General features: G+C 37.6%; 1 protein-coding gene across 1 annotated transcript in view; it reads left to right on the top strand.

The window, feature by feature from the left end:
• The window catches only part of Mob1b (MOB kinase activator 1B), a 45706-nt gene extending 26720 nt beyond the window's left edge, over positions 1 to 18986 (top strand). Inside the window, exons 4-6 of the mRNA XM_070012561.1 lie at positions 2204 to 2337; positions 6981 to 7144; positions 12659 to 18986. Of these exons, the coding sequence (XP_069868662.1) occupies positions 2204 to 2337; positions 6981 to 7144; positions 12659 to 12736 (376 nt within the window). The 3' untranslated portion in view covers positions 12737 to 18986. The remainder of the gene's footprint in view (positions 1 to 2203; positions 2338 to 6980; positions 7145 to 12658) is intronic.
• Positions 18987 to 20849: the final 1863 nt, after the last annotated feature.

Below are 20849 nucleotides of genomic sequence, written 5' to 3'. Positions count from 1 at the left end.
TTAGGGGTAAGGTGTATGTGGTATTTTTGTCTAGGAAGTGTGAAGCCCTGAGTTAAAAGCCCAGTACTTTTCCTCCTCTCCCTGCCAAAACCCAAAACAAACAAATGGGAAAAATAAAGTACGAAATGAAGGTCATCTTCAGTATAAACTACAGAAGAAAAAAGATTGGGGAATCATTGTAAATTCAAAGTATAATCAGTGTTTATTTGTAAATCGGTATTTATTTATAGACCAATATTAATAACCATTTATAAATAAGCCAATATTTAGTTTTAGTGGTACTCAGGTTTGGACTCAGGGTCTTATGCTTGGAGAAAGTGCTCTATCAATTCAATCATGCTCTCAGCCTTCAGGTATTTTATTTTTCAGACTTTAGGATATTGAAAGTTAATTTTTCCCCCCCTAGTCATAGGGCTTAAACTAAGGCTAGTGTTCTACTACTTGAGCCATAGCTCCACATCTTTGTTTTTTTGTTTTTGTTTTTTGGGTCCGGTCGTGGGGCCTGAACTCTGGGCCTGGGTGCTGTCCCTCAGCTCTTCAGCTCAAGGCTAGCGCTCTACCACTTGAGCCACAGTGCCACTTCCGGCTTTTTTCTTTTTTGCTTCTGTGGTGCTGAGGAATCAAACCCAGGGCCTCAAGCGTGCAAGGCAAGCGCTCTACTTCTGAGCCACCTTCTCAGCCCCAAGCTCCACATCTTTGGAGATGAGAGTCTCACAGACTTTCCTGCTGGGCTGGCTTCAAAACTCAAAACTCAGTCTTCTGAATTGCTAGGATTGCATGCCTAAGTTATTTGTGCCAGCTTAATTTTTTTTAAGCAGTATTTGAGTTTGGAACTTGGGGCCTTGTGCTTGCCAAGTAGGTACTGTGTTACTTGGGTCATGTACCTTTTTGATTGAGTCATTTTTAGTCTTGTTTTTTTTGTCTAGCCACCCTTAACTGCTATCCTTCTATTTTTAGTTCCTACCTATGTATGGTAACTGGCACATATCACCATTCATGTTATTGATTGAGACAGGTTCTTGTGAACTTTTGGCCCCAGTTAGCCTGATCTCTGCCTCCCAAGTAGCAACTATCTCACAGGCATGAACCACAGTGCCTAGTTAAACGTTAATTAAAAAAATCTTCAATGATTTTTAAATTATCATTGTAGAATGTTCAATGTAGAACTTATGCATTGTAGAATGTTCAGTGTGTAAGTTGTTACAATTAAAAAGTATTTTCACTTATTCTCTTTCATGGTAATTTTTTTGTTTTCAAATACCATACAATCAGTACTCTGCCGTACTGCCCTCTCCTTTGTAAGGTTCACTGAAATGTCATTTAGTCAGTCTAAAAACTCTGGAGATAGAAAACAGTTGATTCAGTGAATGAAACAGCAGAGTGACATTGGAGAACCTAAAAATCAGTTTGATTTCTATAGTTCAGAGTTTCAGCTATATGTTGATTCCTTATTTAAAAATTTAGTGTTTATGTGTGGGGGAGAGAGAAAGAGAGAGAGAGGAGACGACAGACAGGCCAATTCTATTAGGTTTTTACTATACATTTGCTATTTATAGGTTTTGCCTTTCTGTTACTGGTGAAAGTGTCTTTCATTTTGGTGTTTTGCACATCTTCCTGTTCTTCACATTTTATTTCTCACATGAGGGCTTCAAGTGATTATTAAGTCAAAAGATAATGTTCATGAGCATCTTTGAGTTGCTAGTTTTATTTAAAGGCTTATTTAGCTCCTTTGCTACATGTACTTAAATATTAGGTAATTTTTGTTTTTCATTAATCTTACTTTGAAGTTTCTATATCATTCTTTAGTCTTAACTCAAAATTTAAAGACTTCAAGTTAAAGAGAACTGTATAAGGAGAAATGCAATGTAAAGAAGAAGAGTAACCATAAGGTTCAAAGATAGCTATCACAGAACTAGGAAGTAAATTAAGTTTTCTACTTCATCTGTATGTGATTCTGCTGTATATGAGGGAAAGCTACTTACTCAGACACATGAGACAAGCAGCTGAACACAAAAGATGAATTTTGTGACAAATGCAAAACAATCCACTGGCAATTAAAATTTTTTCTTTATTTGGAGGAATAGACTGTTTAACAAATGTTTTGATACTCTCATAATATACACACATTTATATTATAAAAAGTATGTTCACTATTTAAAGGTATAGACTGATATTTGGTGTATTTTCTGTTTTTGCATTGCAGATATGAGTATCATTGGGCAGATGGAACAAACATAAAGAAACCTATTAAGTGCTCTGCACCAAAATACATTGACTACTTGATGACCTGGGTTCAGGACCAGTTAGATGATGAGACATTATTTCCATCAAAAATTGGTATAATTATTTTATATAGTTGCGATCCCTCATGGTTTGTTTAATTTTATGTTTCTAGAATTGTCCTTGATTTTCCCACCCAATCCAGTTTGAGAGTTCTATAGGACATGTTGATGTACATGTATGTTACACAGTCCCAAGAAGTATAGTTTTCTCAACTAATTGTAAAACAAGAACTTACCTTGTGTAAGTTGATTTTTTAAACTTAGTATTTTTAAATATTTCTTAGTTGAAAGGTTATGTTTATTAGAAAATAAAGTGATCTGCCTCTCAACTTTTTGAAATTTTTGATGTTATTCCAGATTAAAATATTACTGAACTTGCTTTTATTCAAAAAGACCTTTTTGTTTGTTTTTGTCTTGTTTAAAAAGCACTATGAAGACCCAGTTAACCCTTTCTGTAGAAGGTTGCAGTTAGAAGCTTTTCTCTTCCAGGAACCACACCAATTGAAATATTTCTAATCTCATATACTTAAGAGTACTCTATTTTTTTCATACCAGGCATATTATGGACATAAAAGAAGCCTCTTTGATATTTTGAATGAGAAGATACAGGATGAGCCATAATATCTAGATTCTGTTACATAAAAGATTTATAGTAGATAGATACTAGCATCTTTTCATAGTCTTACTTCTTACCTGGGGATAGTTTGTACAGATTGTATTAGTTATACATTATATTTATGGCAAAGAGGGAGTTTGATTTTAGGACACACAGTGTGAATCTTAAAGATTTTTAAAGCTATTCTGTGACCATGTAAGATGACACTAAGCAAAATGAACTCCCAGGTCATAGACAAAAGAGGTTTTTCTTGAGCCGGGTACTGATGACTCATACCTGTAATTCTAGCTACTCAGGAGGCTTAGCTTTGAGGATTGAGGTTCAAAGCCAGCCTGGGCAGGAAAGTCCATGAGACTCTTATCTCCAGTTAACAACCATAAAACCAGAAGTAGTGCTGTGGCTCAAGTAGTAGAGCGCTAGTCTTGAGCTGAAGAGCAAGGGAGCCCAAGCCCAGAGAGTTCAAGCCCCATAACGAACGCAAAACAAAGAGGTTTTTCTTTGTTGTTGTTGTTTTTAATGTTCTGTGTGAGTTTTGTTTCTTTTGTATGTTCTTCCTCCTGTGGTATATCCCCTGTTGTCACTGTATTTGATTTTGGTACTCTGGTATTATATATGTTTATTTGAATTAGGGAAAGGAAGGGGAACAACAGCTTGGTGAGATAAAGAACCAATGCAGTAGCGGTGTACACAAGACAATATGTTGGAAATTATCTGTACAACTTGGGATAGGGTGGAGGTGGGGAAAAAGCAGGAGAGAAATGAGGGAAGAGGTAACAAGTTTGACAAGAAATGTACTTACATATAGTTACTTATTTTACTGTAACCCTTCTGTACATTTTTTTTTTTTTTTTGCTAGTCCTTGAACTCAGGGTCTGGGAGCTGTCCTTAGGCTTCTTTTGCTCTACCACTTGAGCCCTAGCGCCACTTCTGGCCTTTTCTGTTTATGTGGTACTGAGGAATTAAACCCAGGGCTTCATGCTTGCTAGGCAAGCACTGTACCACCAAACCACATTTCCAGTCTTTTTTTTAGTCTTTTTACAGCTATATTTTCTTTAAAAAGTTAGGTGTTTACTCTTATAAATTGTTGGAATAAGTTCCTGACTACATTTTATACTTTCAGTTTAAAAGAAGGATTTGCCGGGTGCTGGTGGCTCACGCCTGTAATCCTAGCTACTCAGGAGGCTGAGATCTGAGGATCACGGTTGAAAGCCAGCCTGGGCAGGAAAGTCCGTGAGACTCTTATCTCCAATAAACCACTAGAAATCCGGAAGTGGCGTTGTGGCTCAAGTGGTAGAATGCTCACTTTGAGCTGAGGAGCTGAAGGATAGCGCCCAAGCCCAGAGTTTAAGCCCCACGACCGACAAGAAAAAAAAAAAGGATGTTTTAGAGAAGATAGTATAAGTAGTTACTGTTAGGCAGTGTCAATGTGGTAACCACTTTGAAGCTTTAAAAAACTATCTTTTGAACCTGTATTACTTATACTATATTACTTACATCACAATAATTTTTGCATTGTCTCATTTATTTTTACTTTGGTATTGTGGTGCTCTACCACTTGAGACATGCCCACATCCCTTTTTGCTTTTTAGTTACTTTTTTTTTTTTTTTGGGTCCAGTCGTGGCGCCTGAACTCTGGGCCTGGGCGCTGTCCCTCAGCTCTTTAGCTTAAGGCTAGCGCTCTACCACTTGAGCCACAGTGCCACTTCCGGCTTTTTTCTTTTTTGCTTCTGTGGTGCTGAGGAATCGAACCCAGGGCCTCAGGCATGCAAGACAAGCGCTCTACCACTGAGTCACCTTCCCAGCCCAACTTTTTAGTTACTTTTTGCCTTGCCTCGCCTTAGACTACAGTCCCTGTTTGGAGCCTGAAACCCTGGGTTTTGCATTTGACAGGCAAGTTGTCTACCTCAGAACTCTTTTTTCCAGCCCTTAGTTATAGCCCTGAGCTATAAGCTCAGGTTGTTTTGTATCTTCTGACCTCTAATTTTAGCCTCCAAAGTGTTGGGATTACCCACCAGGCCCAATTCAGGATTCCCTCCTTTTTTTTTTTTTTCTTTCTCCTTCCCCCCTGCCTGTCCTGGGCTTGAACTCAGGGCCTGGGTACTGCCCTTTTGCTCAAGGCTAGCACTTTACCACTTGAGCCACAGTTCCACTTCAGCTTCTTCTATTTATGTGGTACTAAGGAATTGATCCCAGAGCTTCATGCATGCTAGGCAAGCACTATACCACTAAGCCACATTCCCAGCCTGACTCCCTCCTTCTTAAGATTGAATAATAATTGTGTCTGTATGTGTACCTTATCATATATTTTTTCTTTTTGTGTTACTGGAGTTTGAACTCAGGGCTTGCTAATTAGATGTTCTATTGCTCAATCTTTTTTTTTTTTTTGTCAGTCATAGGGCTTGAACTCTGGGCTTGAGCGCTGTTCCTGCACTCTTTAGCTCAAGGCAAGCGCTCTGCCGCTTGAGCCACAGTGCCACTTCTGATTTTCTAGTGGTTTATTGGAAATAAGAGTCTCACGGACTTTCCTGCCTTGGCTGGCTTTGAACCTGGATCCTCAGATCTCAGCCTCCTGAGTAGCTAGGATTACAGCCGTGAGCCGCTGGTGCCTCCCACTTTTTTTGAGTTAATGTCCTTTCAGCGACTGAGATTTACCTGTTTTAGGCTTCCTAACATAAATGGTTCTAAAGTGTCTCTTGAACTTTTCTGCCCAAAATGGCTGTCTATGAACTATGATCCTCCATATCTCAGCCTCCCAAGTAGCTAGATTTACAACTGTGAGCCACTGATATGTGGCTCATCTTCTGCAATTTTAAAATTAATGTATCTTTTGACAGATCCTTACTTTGTTTCCATGTCTTGGCTCTGGTGAATAATACTGGAATAAACATAGAAATTATGTTGTTTTTATGATACGCTTTTCTTTTTACTCATTTTTACACTATTTTAAAAATAAATTGTATTTTTTTAATGTATTATTAATAGTACAAGCGAGTTTTATTGTGATAATTTTGTAGATGCATACACTCCCCTTTATTATATTCCCTTAATTTACCTTGATTGTTTTTTAGGTTGGTCATGGGCTTGAACTCAGGGCTGGGCGCTGTCTCTGAGCTCTTTTGCTCAAGGCTAGTGCTCATATCACTTTGAGCCCAGCTCCACTTCCAGTGTTTTGGTGGTTAATTGGAGATAAGAGTCTTGTGGATTTTCTTGCCCTGGGCTGGTTTTGAACCATGATCTCAGATCTCATCCTGAGTAGCTAGGATTATAATGTGAGCTACTAGTGCCTGGCCCTTGGTGATTTATTTCTTTTGAATGTATACTCAAACATACTGTTTTCCCTAAGAGCCATAGTAGTCAATATAACCATCAACAGTGTCTAAGAGTTCCATTTTCCTTCTTAAAGATTTTCTATTTTTCTAGTTTTATATTTGGTTAAGGTTGTAAGAGTGCTGTAGTACAGAAAACAAGGAATTTGTTGATGAGCTAATTTCTGGATGAATAAGGCCTATAGTCATACGGAATAGGAAAAAGTATAAGATACATTACTGACATTTAAAACAGAACTGAGTACTTAATACTTCACTACCATTTTAGGTATTTGTTTAATTTTAGTAAAGTGGTGGTATATTGGAGATATAACAGGCTACAATGAAATATTCTTATTCCATAGAAACTAGAGTTTATTTTCATTCATGATATATTGAGAACTTCTGAATAGCATAATAGGCAATATAAACTGGTAATTCATAAATGCTGCTACTTTTAATTTTTTTTTGGGGGGGGGTCCGTTCGTGGGGCCTGAACTCTGGGCCTGGGCGCTGTCCCTCAGCTCTTCAGCTCAAGGCGAGTGCTCTACCACTTGAGCCACAGCGCCACTTCCGGCTTTTTGCTTATGTGGTGCTGAGGAATCGAACCCAGGGCCTCAGGCATACAAGGCAAGCACTCTACCACTGAGCCACCTTCCCAGCCCCAAATGCTGCTACTTTTTAACCTTGTCTGGATAATTAATGTTGGTATTTGCTGACAAAATCATGCTACCTTGTTCTCTTACTAATAGAAAGGGTTGTTTTTCTCTTTCCTAGGTGTTCCATTCCCAAAGAACTTCATGTCTGTGGCAAAAACTATTCTTAAACGTCTTTTTAGGGTTTATGCTCACATTTATCATCAACATTTTGATCCTGTGATCCAGCTTCAGGAGGAAGCACATCTCAACACATCTTTTAAGCACTTTATTTTTTTCGTACAGGTAAGTTGAATTAAGAGGCCTTTGCTGTAGACTATAAGCATTTGTTTTGTGTGTACTGTGATGAATACTGTGATGATGCTGTGATGGTCAGGATAGAATTTGCCTTATCCCTTAAGTCTGCCTCCTGTTCTCCCTTTTCTATGAAGATAATGATTATCTTTTTCTTCTGAATTTCATTACTTTCCAAGTTATAGCAAGCAAACCTAAAATGTATCTGAGAGGCCTTGCCTTGAATTTGTTTCATGTCATATCCCATATGGAGGGGCTAAATAAGGAACCTGACTAGTTGGTCAGCTCTATTGATGAACTTAGTGTCTTGTTAGCAGTCTTTCCATTCCCCTTAACCCTTATTTTTGTCTACACTGGATTTTTTTTTTTTAATTTGGCCTTGTGTTTATTGAGTTTTTAAATAAAAAAAAATTTTTGGGGGGCGTTCGGTTGTGGGGCCTTGAACTCTGGGCCTGGGTGCTGTCCCTCAGCTCTTCGGCTCAAGGCTAGCACTCTACCACTTGAGCCACAGTGCCACTTCTGGCTTTTTTCTTTCTGCTTATGTAGTGCTGAGGAATCAAACCCAGGGCCTCATGCATGCAAGGCAACAGTGTCACCTCTTCTCTCCTTTTCCCTCCTTTTTTCCTCCTGACCCCCCCTTCCTCATAAGTTACATAGCTCATTTTCAACATAGGATCTAATGAATATCATTGCTGCATTTTTTTCATCATTTGTCCCATCATTTCTGTGCTCTCCCATACCATCTCCCAAACAGATAAACTTACATACAATACAAAGGGTACAGAAATCAGAAACAGTAACAAAAAAGGGGAAAAAAAGCAAATAACAGAAATCCTGGTTTCCATTTCTTGGAGTTCATTTTGACAAATCTGGTTTTATAGATCATATGCACATAGCTTTTGAGCCTTTGTAATCCTCTCCTAAGAATATCCTCCTTTGGTCTTGATGTGTGAATGTTTAATTGATCATGTTCAAGTGTAATTAAAAATTTTTAATTGAGATTAAGTGATTACATAAATTTCACTGTATTATGGGATAGTGATACTTAGCTAAAGTCACAAACACCTTTTAACAAGGCGAATTGTCATTATTATGATCTATAAACCTTATGAACTCTACAAACTTTGATAATACAACTATTTCCTCCACAATGTGTGATATGTACCTTTCTTTCCTTTTGCTTAGCGTAAGCGGTTCCCTCTTTCTCCCTCATTCCCTTCTTCCCATTGCCGTCCTTGAGTTCTTAGTTCATTTTCATCAATGCTCAGTGCAGCTGATGGCCCCCTCTACTATATTTTTTGACCTGTATCCCTCTGATTCTGTGCCCTCCTCCTAGCTTCCCTCAGCCAAGTGTAGGTTTTTTTTTTAACCATCCATTGTGTTTACTTGTAGATATATAGGCACATTCTGATTACTAAAAATGAGGGAAACTATGCAACCTATGTTTCTTTGAGGTCTGGCTTACTTTGTTTAGTATTATTGTTTCTGAGTCTTTTCATTTCCTTATAAATGGGCCCATGTCATTGTTATGGAAGCACAGAATTCCATTGTGTATATATACCATATTTTCTTCATCCATTGGTCCACAAAGGGGCATCTAGGTTGACTTCATATCTTGTCTATATAAACAATGCAACAGTGAACATGGTTGTGCTGGTAGCTTTAGTGTAGCCTTGTTTGTGGTCTATTGGGTAAATGTTCAGGAGAAGAATTGCTGGGTCATAGGCAAGCTCTATGATTAGTCTTTTGAGAAACCTCCATACTGCTTTCCAAAGTAGTTGAACAAGTTTCCATTCCCAATAGCAGTTCCCTTTTGGCCACATCCCTGCTAGCATTTGTTATTGTTAGTTTTCTTTTCTTTCTTTTTTTTTTTGTCAGTCTTGGGGCTTGAACTCTGGGCCTGTGTTGCTGTCCTTGAGTTCTTCAGCTCAAGGCTAGTGCTCTACCACCTGAGTCACAGAGCCACTTCCAGTTTTCTGGTGGTTAATTGGAGATAAGAGTCTCATGGACTTTCCTGCTCGGGCTGGCTTTGAACCGAGATCCTCACATCTCAGCCCAATGAATAGCTAGGATTATAGGCATGAGCCACTGGCCCCTGGCCATTGTTAGTTTTCTTAATAATGGCTATTCTAACTGAGATAAAGTGGAGTCTCAGTGTTGTCTTTGTTTTGGCCAGTCCTGGGGCTTGCACTCAGGCCCTGAGAACTGTCCCTGAGCCTCTTTGTGTTAAAGGCTAGCACTCTAGCCACTTTTGGCTTTTTATGTTTATGTGGTACTGAGGAATTGAACCTAGGGCTTCCTGCATGCTGGCGAGCACTGTACCACTAAACGACATTCCCAGCCCTCAATGTTCTCTTGATTTGCATTTCTTTTATGGCCAGATATGTTGAACATCTCTTCATGTATCTATTGGCCATTCTTATGTCTTCTTCTGAGAAATTTCTCTTTAAGTCTTTAGCCCATTTATTAATCGGGTGTTGTTTCTTTGAGGGTTTTAATTTTTTGAGCTCTAAGATAGCTAATAAAAGTCTTCACCCATTCTGTGGGCTTTCTATTTATCTTGCTAGCTATGTCCTTTGCTGTTGAAAAATTCTTCACTTTGATACAGTCCCATCTATCCTGTCTTGCTTTGATTTGTTCTGATTCTGGATCTTTATTTAGGAAGTTTTAACCTATGCCTAGGAGGCTAGTATTTCATCTATCCCTTCCTGTGGTATTTTAATGGTATCTGGCCTTACATTGAAGCTTTTGATCATTTGGAATTGATTCTGGTACAGGGTGAAATATAACAATCTAGCTTCAGTTTTCTACATGTGAGTAGCCAGTTCCGCCAGCCCCATTTGTTGAAGAGACTGTCTTTCTCATTATGTGTTTTTGGCTCCCTTATCAAATATTAGGTGGCTGTATGTCTGTGGGTTCATTTCTGGGTTTTCTGTTCCTTTGTCCTCAGCCTATTCTTGTGCCAGTACCAAGTTGTTTGCATCACTATGGTTTTGTAATAGAGTATGAAATTTTATTTTATTTTTATATTCCTCCAGCACTATTCTTCCTGGTAAGGATTGTTTTTGCTACTTGGGGTATTTTTATTATTCTCTTAAATTTTTGAATGTTGTTGGGATTTTTATTTTGTAGATAGCTTTGGGCAGAATTTCCAGGAGCATAGAAGGTTTTTCCATTTCCATAAATCTGCTTTAATTCCTTTTTTCAGGTTTTTAAAGCTTTCATAATAAGCAGTCATTCACATCTTTGGTTAATTCCTAGTTTGTTTTATTTTAAGCTATTACAAATAGAGTTGCACTTCTGATTTCAATCTCAATGTTCTCACTGTTGGCATACAGAAAAGCTACTGATTTTTTGTTGTTGATGTTGTTGTTGGTCATGGGGTTTGAACTCTGGGCTTGGACGCTGTCCTTGTGCTCTTCACCTCAAGGTGAGTGCTCTACCACTTGAACCACAACACCACTTCTGGTTTTCTAGTGGTTTATTGGAGATAAGAGTCTCACAAACTTGGCTTTGAACCATGATCCTCAGATCTCAGCCTCCTGAGTAGCTAGGATTATAGGCGTGAGCCATTGATTCCTGGCTTAAAGCTACTGATTTTTGTGGGTTAATTTTAGGTACTGCTACTTTGCCACAAAGTTTTGGATCAGCTCAAGTAACTTGGGGGAGGAATCTATAGGGTTCTTTCAATACAGGATCATGTCATCTGCAAAGAGGGATAGTTTTACTTTTCTTTCCCTATTTGGATCCCCTTTATGTTTTTCTCTTCCTTTATTGCTCTTGCTAGGAATCCAAATACTACATTGAAGAGGAGTGGAGAGAGCAGCATCCTTAGTCTCATTCCTGATTTTAGAGAAAATGGTTTTAACTTTCCACCATTAAGTGAAATTCTGGCTGTAAGTTTGTCATATACAGCCTTTATTATATTGAGGAATTCAGGAATGTTGCACTGATTTCTGGCTTCCTAGAGTTTTTATCATAAAGGGATGTTGAATCTTGTCAGCTGCTTTTTCTGCATCTATAGAGACGATCATGTGGTTCTTGTCCTTGCTTCTGTTGATGTGTTGGCATATATTGATTCAGCTCTGCTTCCCTGGAATCCTGTTTAATCATAGTATATGATTGTTTTTGGTTAGTTGTTGAATTTGGTTGGCCAAAATTTTTTTCCCTTGGGTTCTTTAAAAATTTTTTTTAATGTTTATTGTAAAGAGACTGTACAGAGGACTTATAGTTACATGAGTAAGATAATGAGTACATTTCCTATTGAGCATTGTTACCCCCCTCCTTTGTTTTTCCCCTACCATCCCTCCCCACCCCACCTCCCCAACTTCTCCCCTGCCCTCCCCCCCAAATTATAAAGTTGCTTTTCAACATAGTGTCTTGTAGGTTTCTTTGTTAAAATGGGTCAACCTGTATCCTTGTTTCAGCATTTTGTTATTTCCCTTCCCCTCCCTACATTAGAAAAATGTATATACAAGATGCAGGGCACCAGAATGAAATACAGTAACAACAGGGGTTTTACCATAGGGGAAGAACATACAAAAGAAACAAAAATATCACATAGTACATTAAAAACAATAGCAAGAAAGATAAAACCACTTGTATCTCTATCTTGGGGTTCATTTCGCTTAGTATCATTTGTACATAGCTTTTGACCTTTCTACTTGTCTGGTAAGATTATCCTAGGCCAGAAATTTGAGAAGTTTTGCATTGATGTGCAGCAAAGATGGATCTATTGTTGATAAGTCTCTATCTGATTTTGGGATGAGGGTTATTTATGGTAGCTTCATAGAATGAGTTTAGTGTAGTGATCTTTCTCTTTCATTAGAGTTTGAGGGGCGTTGGAATGAGTTCTCCTTTGAAAGCCTTATAGAATTCAGCTGTGAGGGGCTGAGACTATGGCTTAGTGGTAGAATGCCTGCCTAACACGCATGAAGCCCTGGGTTCAGTTAAATCAGTACCACATAAGCAGGGGAAAAAAGACAGAAGTGGTGCTTTGGCTCAAGTGGTAGAGTGCTAGCCTTGAGCAAAAAAAGAAGCTCAGGGACAGTGCCCAGACCTTGAGTTCAAGCCTCTGGACTGGCAAAAAAAAAAAAAATCAGCTCTGAATCCATCTGGTCCTGGGCTTTTCTTGGATGAAGGTCTTTTAATGTGATTTCTATTGGTGACAAATTTAAATGGTACAAATTTAAATGCAGCAACTCCTATTTATTGAAAGTTACTTTGTGCCATTTATGTAAAGTAGTTAACATCTATTATCACATTTATTTCCTACAATATTTTATGAGTTAGGAAGATATAGCTTCTAATTTTACATATATAAAAACAGTATTAAACGAGATTAAACTTTTCCCAGACACATCTAGTGAACTGAAAAAAAAAAATCAAGCCTAATACTTATAACTTAATCAGAAAATAATTTTTAACTTGGGCTAATGGCAATCTGCTTTGAAATTAGATGTTAATAGTAAGTTTTGTTATTTCTTTTGTCTTTTTTATGCTTAGGAATTCAACCTTATTGACAGAAGAGAACTTGCACCACTCCAAGAACTGATTGAAAAACTCACCTCTAAGGACAGATAAAAGCATGCAAGAATGTGCAGATTGTTTCTTAAATGAAGCAGTGTGGAGTGCATTTGGATTTTTGTTGTATTTTGTTTTATTTGGATTGTTCTTGTTGGGTTTTGGGGATTGCTTGGGTTTTCTTTTCTTTATTCCCAATATTGAAACCATATTCTATTGCTATTGGAAGCCAAGAACCATTTGCTACATTTGAAAGGGGTAAATTTTATCTTAGTGGAATATAGTTTTTGTTGTTTTTTAAACCTGGCTTTGGTTACTTAGGACTTTATTCTTTTTTCTTTTTTGTAAAGAAAATTGTGTGTGAAAAAATTGCTTACTAACTGAACTGCTGATGTTTTGGGGTCTGTGTTGTGTAAATTGTGGCCCATTTTTGAAGTCTCCAAAAAATTTATGTTTTTAAGTGCCTTGGCAGGCTCACTTCTGAGGTGCAAAGCACGGACATAGACCTGAACAGAACTCGAAATAATATTAGGATTACTACCCAGGGCACTTACTGGTGCATGTTGTAAAATAATCTGTCATAAAAGCCATAGTTTATCTAAATTGATGATCTCCAGCTTTTACTACATTGGACAAACATAATTTGTAAAGGTGTGCATGTAGAACATAAAGATGTAGAACAAGAAAAAATTATTTCTTAATTATTTTTGATATTGACAGTAATATATTCTGTTCAACAAATGCTTAAAGTTTTACAAGCAGGTCTTTTTCCATCTCTTAATATCTGTGATATTGAAACTTGAGGATGTTGAAATGTAATACCTATTGCATTTTGGCTTCTTTCTACATATTAACTGCACTATAAGTGTAAAACTTCAGGTTAATATAGGATTGCCATCTTGAGAGGTGATGCTGAACTGTGAGGTTTCCTAGCAATTGCCAAATGAGCCATAAGTCTACAGAATCCCTTTCTACTTCAAAGAGGAGGGAAAAGGAGAGTGTGCTTGATTTGGGGTAGTTTGGGGAGTTAAAGATAGGATTAAATATGGAGAGTCAAGTTCTAGACAAGTCCTGTCTTACAACCCTTATATAGAATGGTATGAGATTTTAATAAATTACTTATAAACAGAGTCTTAGAGACTTCCTTTTAGAAGAGTCAACTTCCATGAGAAGTTAAAAATAAATTATTAATTTTAGGTACAGATATTAACCATAGGAAATTGATCACTTTTTAGCATTTCCATTCAATGAATGGAGTTGGTGTTCGCCTATCATTTTAAAATGATACAGTACCTTTCTTTGCTTATTATAGGCCCAGTTTGAAGCATTCTGACTTCTGATTTTTCCACTGTGAAAGGAAATCTTTTTCTTTGCAGTAATAAACAATGAAAATGCTAACTCAGTAGTTACTTTTAAATTTGTTAAGACTTCTAGTGAGTTACTACTATTAATAACAAGAAACTTAGTTTTTAGAATGTGTTTTACCTCCAGAGTCATTTTTTTTTTTTTTTTTTTTTTGTCGGCCGTGGGGCTTGAACTCTGGGTCTGGGCGCTGTCCCTCAGCTCTTCAGCTCAAGGCGAGCACTCTACCACTTGAGCTACAGCGCCACTTCCGGTTTTCTGGTGGTTTATTGGAGATAGGAGTCTCACGGTCTCTCCTGCCCGGGCTGGCTTTGAACCGCGATCCTCAGATCTCAGCCTCCTGAGTAGCTAGGATTACAGGCGTGAGCCACCAGCGCCCGGCCCTCCAGAGTCATTTTTAAGAGATACTCTGAATAGATTTCAGATTTTCAAATTTTTTTTTTACTAGTTTTGATAAATCTGCTTCCTCAATTAGAAAAATACCATTCCTGCAATTAGAAATATATGCCTTTTTCTTGGTAGGCTAGAAACGCTTGCTTTGAAATTGTATAGTTTCTAAGCAGTTAGCAGGAAAGAATTTAGAATGAAGTAAATTTGTTTCTGACATTAATAGAAAGTGATAAAATTTACTAATCACGAACTGCCTTTTTCTCCATTCATTTCTATCAGTTTTTTACCTACCAAGTACTAATAGTTTTCTCCATTCATTTCTATCATTTTTTTACTTAGCAAGTACTAATAGGGTAAATATCAGGAGACCCTGGCAGAGGCAAATATTTTGGGCATTTATTGGTTATACTTAAGGGAGCTAGCTGATTCCTTAAAACAAATTTTTCAGTATTCAAAGAAATAATATCAACCACTATAGGCTAATTGAAAAAAGAATTATAATGTCATAATTTTTTTTTTTTTTTGGGTCCGGTTGTGGGGCCTGAACTCTGGGCCTGGGCGCTGTCCCTCAGCTCTTCAGCTCAAGGCTAGCGCTCTACCACTTGAGTCACAGCGTCACTTCCGGCTTTTTACTTATGTGGTGCTGAGGAATCGAACCCAGGGCCTCGAGCATACAAGGCAAGTGCTCTACCACTGAGCCACCTTCCCAGCCCCCTAATGTCATAATTTTTGAGTTATAGGAATGAAGCAAGTGATAACTCAAATTGTCTTCCATGTGGCATTTGACTTTATAACAACCTAGTAATGAAGGAATTGTACTAGCCAAGTGTAGAGTGAATAGTGAAAGGCTTTTCTTGTTCTTTTAAGCTTTATATAGTAGCACACTATAGAAACGGAAAAATATTCTGTAAATTATAATTGGTAGTAGAATTTACTTTCTTAATATATGTAGATAGGATTTTGTTTTCACTGTGGCAGAATCTCGGGTGTGTTTCCAAGTAGTCACTTAATCAGTTACTGGGAGGTAGGAGGTCTCTATGCCTATGGTAACAAAGCATAGAAATTCTCCTAGGGAGAGGCCTGGCCTTTGTCTATGGTGTTAGGTGAAAAGAAGCAAAAACACTTGCCAGAGAATAGACTGATTTATTAAAAATTAGTTTTAATTAATTGGTTCCTATGAGAGAAAAACAGCCGTTATAAAACGATCATCACAGCTTGATTTGGAAGCAGAGCTTGCATAAATATCTATTAGACTTTTTCATGTTTTTTTAATTTATAAATAACGAAGATTTTTATTTTTTCCCCCAGCTCTATACAAAATAACCAAAGTAGATGTTAGGTATTTTTCTCATTCTTTGAAAAAGTACTAAGTTACAGTGCTATTGTGATTCTCTGATTTTAGCAATTATTTTAAATGATGGACTTAATGGTAGTGAAACTGACAGAGTACATCCCCCCCAATCCCACTCCCACCCCACCCCCAGTAAGAGGGTTTGATCTGAGTCTTGCATTTACTTGCTAGACAAATACTCTATCACTTAAGCCATGGCTCCATAAGAAAGACTGAAAATTTTTAAGTTGGTGGAAGATAGTGCTATTGCCTTTCACTTGTTGACTAGATTTTACTGTTTCCCACAAAACCAGAGCATCAGAGTACTCTAAAACATTAAACAGGTGCTAGGGGCTTTAGAGGGAGGTCAGTTTACTTTAAAGTGAAAGATTTTAGATTGCTGTCTCTATCTTTCCTTTGTTAGTCATTTGTAAATTCTAAATGGTCAGCATAAAATTTAGTAGGTAAAGAATATATGTTTAGTATATATTTCAGACCGAGTTACTGCTTGGTATCATGATCAATGAACCACTACAATCTCTTATTAGAAAACAATTTATTTATATTTTGCACATGTAATCACTAGACTCCATTTTATGTGTTACATTTTTCTTGCTTATGGGAAAATAGCAAAATTACAGATTACTTTTATAGCTTTGTCTACCCCCTCTCTGAGAGAGGTTTAATAACCACTAAAATGGTAGAATATATGAAATACAAATATTAAATAGTAGATCTTTTCTTTTCAAATGAATATGTCATAACTTAATAGAGAGTTGATCTTCAGAGTAGTTCTTTTAGGATCACTTAACTCCTTTTATGCTGGAAGTGTGAGAATCAGATTGTGATTAGGCAAAGAATCCATCATTTTAACTGCACAAAATTTTTTAGAAGCTTATATGATCTCCCTTCTCACCAAACCAAGTATTGTAACTTGGCTGATCCCTGAGAACTAAGCTAGTAGGGAAATTCAAAAGAATGTGTTACAGGCACTGAATAGAGAAAAAGGTTTTTTTTAAAGCATTGATGGAATCACAGAATCAAGGAATGGTTTCTTGATGGTACTGTTTTGAAGTGGGCAATATCATTAGGGTGTGTAAGTTTTTAAAAACTACAGCTAAATTCCTTACAATTAAATATAGTAATTTAAAAAAGTACTTCTTTATATATTTTCTTCTATTTTTGTTCCTTTTTCTTAAAAATTTTAAATGTCTTGACTGTTGCACAATAATTTTGATTTGACAGTATAGAAAAGTGAATACATTAGAGCTTTTGCCTTTTTTAAAAAAGATGGGTTTTCAGTAAAGTGAACAATAGAGTAAACTGGAGATAGTTGTACAGACAAATTGGAATAAGTATTATGTGCTAATTATGCCAACTTTGAAGCCTACATGTCACAAATAAAATATTTAGAATGGTAAAACTATTTCATGTATCACTTATAACTTTAAATTTTGACTGTCTTTTGAAAAGATTAGGGACCAAAGTATATCTGTAATTTGGAAATGATAGTATACTATGAAAACTTACCTTATTTGAAGCTTATCTGGGATTTTGAAGAATATATCAGTTCCTATAAGCAGCTCTATACTTTATAGACCACTTCTAAAATAATTTAAGTATCTGAGTTTTGTCATGACGCTAGACTTACCATTATAAACACTGTTGACTAGTTGTTAGCTTGATTGTTACAAATTGACAAATGTTTAGAGGTAAAGGTGATTTGCACTTTTAGGGCCCAACTAATAAGTTAAAGAGAATTTGTTTGGAAGGCATAAAATTGTAATCCATGGCTGGGCAGCAGTGGCTCACGCCTGTAATCCTAGCTGCTCAGGAGGCTGAGATCTCAGGGTCTCGGTTCAAAGCCAGCCCAGGCAAGAAAGTCCTTGAGACTCATCTCCAATTAACCACCAGAAAACTGGAAGTGGTGCTGTGGCTCAAGTGGTGGAGCGCTAGCCTTGAGCTGAAGAGCTGAGGGACAGTGCCCAAGCCCAGAGTTCAAGCCCCATGACTGACAAAAAAACAAAAAATTGTAACCCATGTTTGCCACTCATAGCTGAACTTACTTGTGTTTTAACAACAACAGAAACACAGATTAAAATATTTGGTATTCTGTTCTACAAGGGCAATGCAAGCCTCTGTCTTTCCCTCCCTCCCTTCATTTTGCATAAAGTATTATATAGTACAAAATCTGGTCTACAGTTCTCAACCATAGATGAAATCACTGTGGTCATTCCTGCCCATCTTTGTTTTCCCACTCTTGTCTTTTTTCCTCCTCTTCCCCTCCCCAACATGGAAACAAGTTAGTGGTTCTGAAGTACTTACTGTTACCACCTAGGTTTCGGTTTGTTTAAGTTGACAGTTTTTAAAAAATTATGTCACTGAAGCTACAATTAGTGAAGTGGAACTTTATTAGTATTTAATTTCTTTTACTATTAATATTCTTACAGCTGGATGTTTCTTAAGTTTTGCACAAATTTTCATTTTTGTTTTGTTTCTAAAATAATTTTGTAGGTTATGAAATAGATTAGTACACTTCCATGTAAGAATACCTTTTCTCTTTAAAATTTTCTGAAAAAATAACTTTTTAGGGAAAATAGTTTTGTTCTTTTTTAACAGCCATTAAATGTGTATTATTTTCCTATATGTATAACCAGGGTGATGAGGTGATCTTTTAGAGAATATTTTGTTTGATTTTTTTCTATACATTTAAGTTATTACTTAAAATAACCACTAGGAAGAGTTGCATGAATTATGAAAGAGATTATGGTAAGTACCAAAACACTTGAATAGAACTCATTTCTGAAGACAAAAACAGAAAAATATTGTCAGTGCCAATTGATAGAACCATGAGGGCAGCTTCACAGTGTTCAGGTATTTAAGAAACTGCACGAAGACACCAGATCCTGCCCTTGAAAAGAAAGTTTCTATGTTTGAGACAAATAGGTCTAAAGTATGAGAAGTAACCTGGGTGCTGTACTGAAAGCTGTACCACGATTATGCAAGTTGTAGTTACTAGTCAAAGTTTAATTGCTTCATTATTTTAAAGAGGGTATTGACAGAATGTCAGAAGATCTGTAATATGTTTTATTTGAAAGATGTAAATAATGTATACAAACTTGTATGTGATGGGTTGGGAAGTATTTAAATTCTAGTTTTGTTTTTTAAAGGAGAAACTGAATGTTTATAAGAAAAAAAGCCTAATAAATAGTTATGTTTGACCATGAATTATGATTTTGTATTATTGCTGTTCATTTTATCATAGGTATTCTCACACTGAACACATTCCAAGGGAAACTGAAGATATATGGAATATGTTGGACATTTCAAATTTGTTAGTTAATATTTTTTGTAATGTTCACAACTGTACAAGTTGGTATGTTAAGTGGAGGAAACTATACAAGTCAATTTCACTTAGAGTTTAAGACCTTAATATGCCTGAACTTGAAGTTGTTTATTACATTCTCATTCCATAGTGCTAAAATCTTAGAAACACTTAGAAAATAGAAATCATTTTTCTTTGATTAGGAAAACAATGGTTTTTGTTTGTTCTTCAAAGAAACAGGAGAAACCATCGCTTCCAGGCTAACATTGAACTCATGCTGTCTGTGCTTTCCTAATGCTATTCAGATATGTGCCACAGTTTTTCTGTTTTTTGTTTTCTTCCTTAAATTTTTGTGTGCAAACAATCTATCCTGAAGTTAACAGTTCTTACTCCTACTTAATTTTCAGTCCAGAATATTGTTAGTGCATTTGAATACCCCTGCAGAGTATTGTTTATGATATACACATGCACTATATTTCTTGGGTAAAATTTTGGATGTTTTCTAAAATGTTTAGAAAATTTTAATTCTGAAATGTCTGGCTTCAAAAGTTTCAGGTAAGGGATTGTGGATTAAAATCAAAGTGTTGTGAAAGCTGAGTGTGGTGGTACAGGCCTGGAATCCCAGCACTTGGGAGGCTGAGGCAGGAGGTTCATGAGTTGAAGACTAGCCTAGGCTACAAAGCAAGATCTACATGTCAAAACTAAAAAAGGTGTGTGAAAGTTCTTGAATTCATCTCTTGTCAAAAACAGGGTAGGTATTTTTTTTGGAAATACACTATTTATAGCTAGGATTATAGGCATGGGCTATGGGTACCTGCAGGACTCTTAATTTACATTGTTTATTTTTGAGATCAGTGCCAACTGCTCTTCTAGGCTTTTTTTTTTTGGTGATACTGGGGCTTTAACCTCTGGATCTCATGTTTCCTAGAAAGGTGTTCCACCATTTGTGCCATAACCTTTTGCTTGGCAGGGTTCAGACTACACTACACCTGACTTGCTGCATTCAGGTCTGATAGTTAAAATACGAAAAAGAATAACAAGGCCCGTGGTTGATGTGGACAATTTGAACAAAAAAAAAACTTGACAAAAAGTGAACCCTGGTATTTCTACATTACTTCTGTCTATAGAAGTACATTGATGGAACGTATGTAATCGTTCAAAAAACAACATACGTTAACCATGTTAGAGAATGGTTTTGAGAAATTGAGCCATAGTCATGCTGAATCGAAGTCTTCCTAAATGTGCTTTGCAAGTATTCTACAGGGATCCAAGGGAAGGGGCTGAGGGGTGTGATCAGGAGCCCCTTCCCTTGGGTGGCGTCTGATTGCCCAAATTCCACCCCTGGGAGCCAGGAGCGACCGCGTGCCTGCACCCGGTCACTCACGGGTTAATGAGGGGGCGCCAACACACCTCGGAACCGAACGGAACAGCTCCTGGCGCGCAGCTCCTAACGAGGCATCTCCTGGGCTTCCGCGGGGCGCTCCGTGGACGTTCCTACCGGGCGAGGTCGGTTTGTAGTCCTGACCGCCCGCCCCGCGCTTCTACGCGTCCCCACCAGCCACACCAGAGCGCCAGCTTCCCAGACCAGGCCAACGCCCGCCCTCCACGGCCCCGCGCTCCCCCGGGTCTGCATCCGGTTCCGGAACCTCCCGCCCGAGGCCCCGCCTCCGTCCTCAGCCTTGGCCCCGCGTGACCCGGCGGGAGGCGGGCGCGGGCGGCGGGCGCGGGCGCGCGGGGTGGGAGGGGCTGCGCCTCAGGTCCGTCCC

This window comes from Dipodomys merriami, unplaced genomic scaffold, assembly GCF_024711535.1.
Source record: "Dipodomys merriami isolate MVZ:Mamm:240054 unplaced genomic scaffold, mDipMer1.0.p SCAF_9, whole genome shotgun sequence".
In the NCBI taxonomy this organism is placed as follows: domain Eukaryota; kingdom Metazoa; phylum Chordata; class Mammalia; order Rodentia; family Heteromyidae; genus Dipodomys; species Dipodomys merriami.
This window is presented reverse-complemented; position numbering and strand designations above follow the sequence as displayed.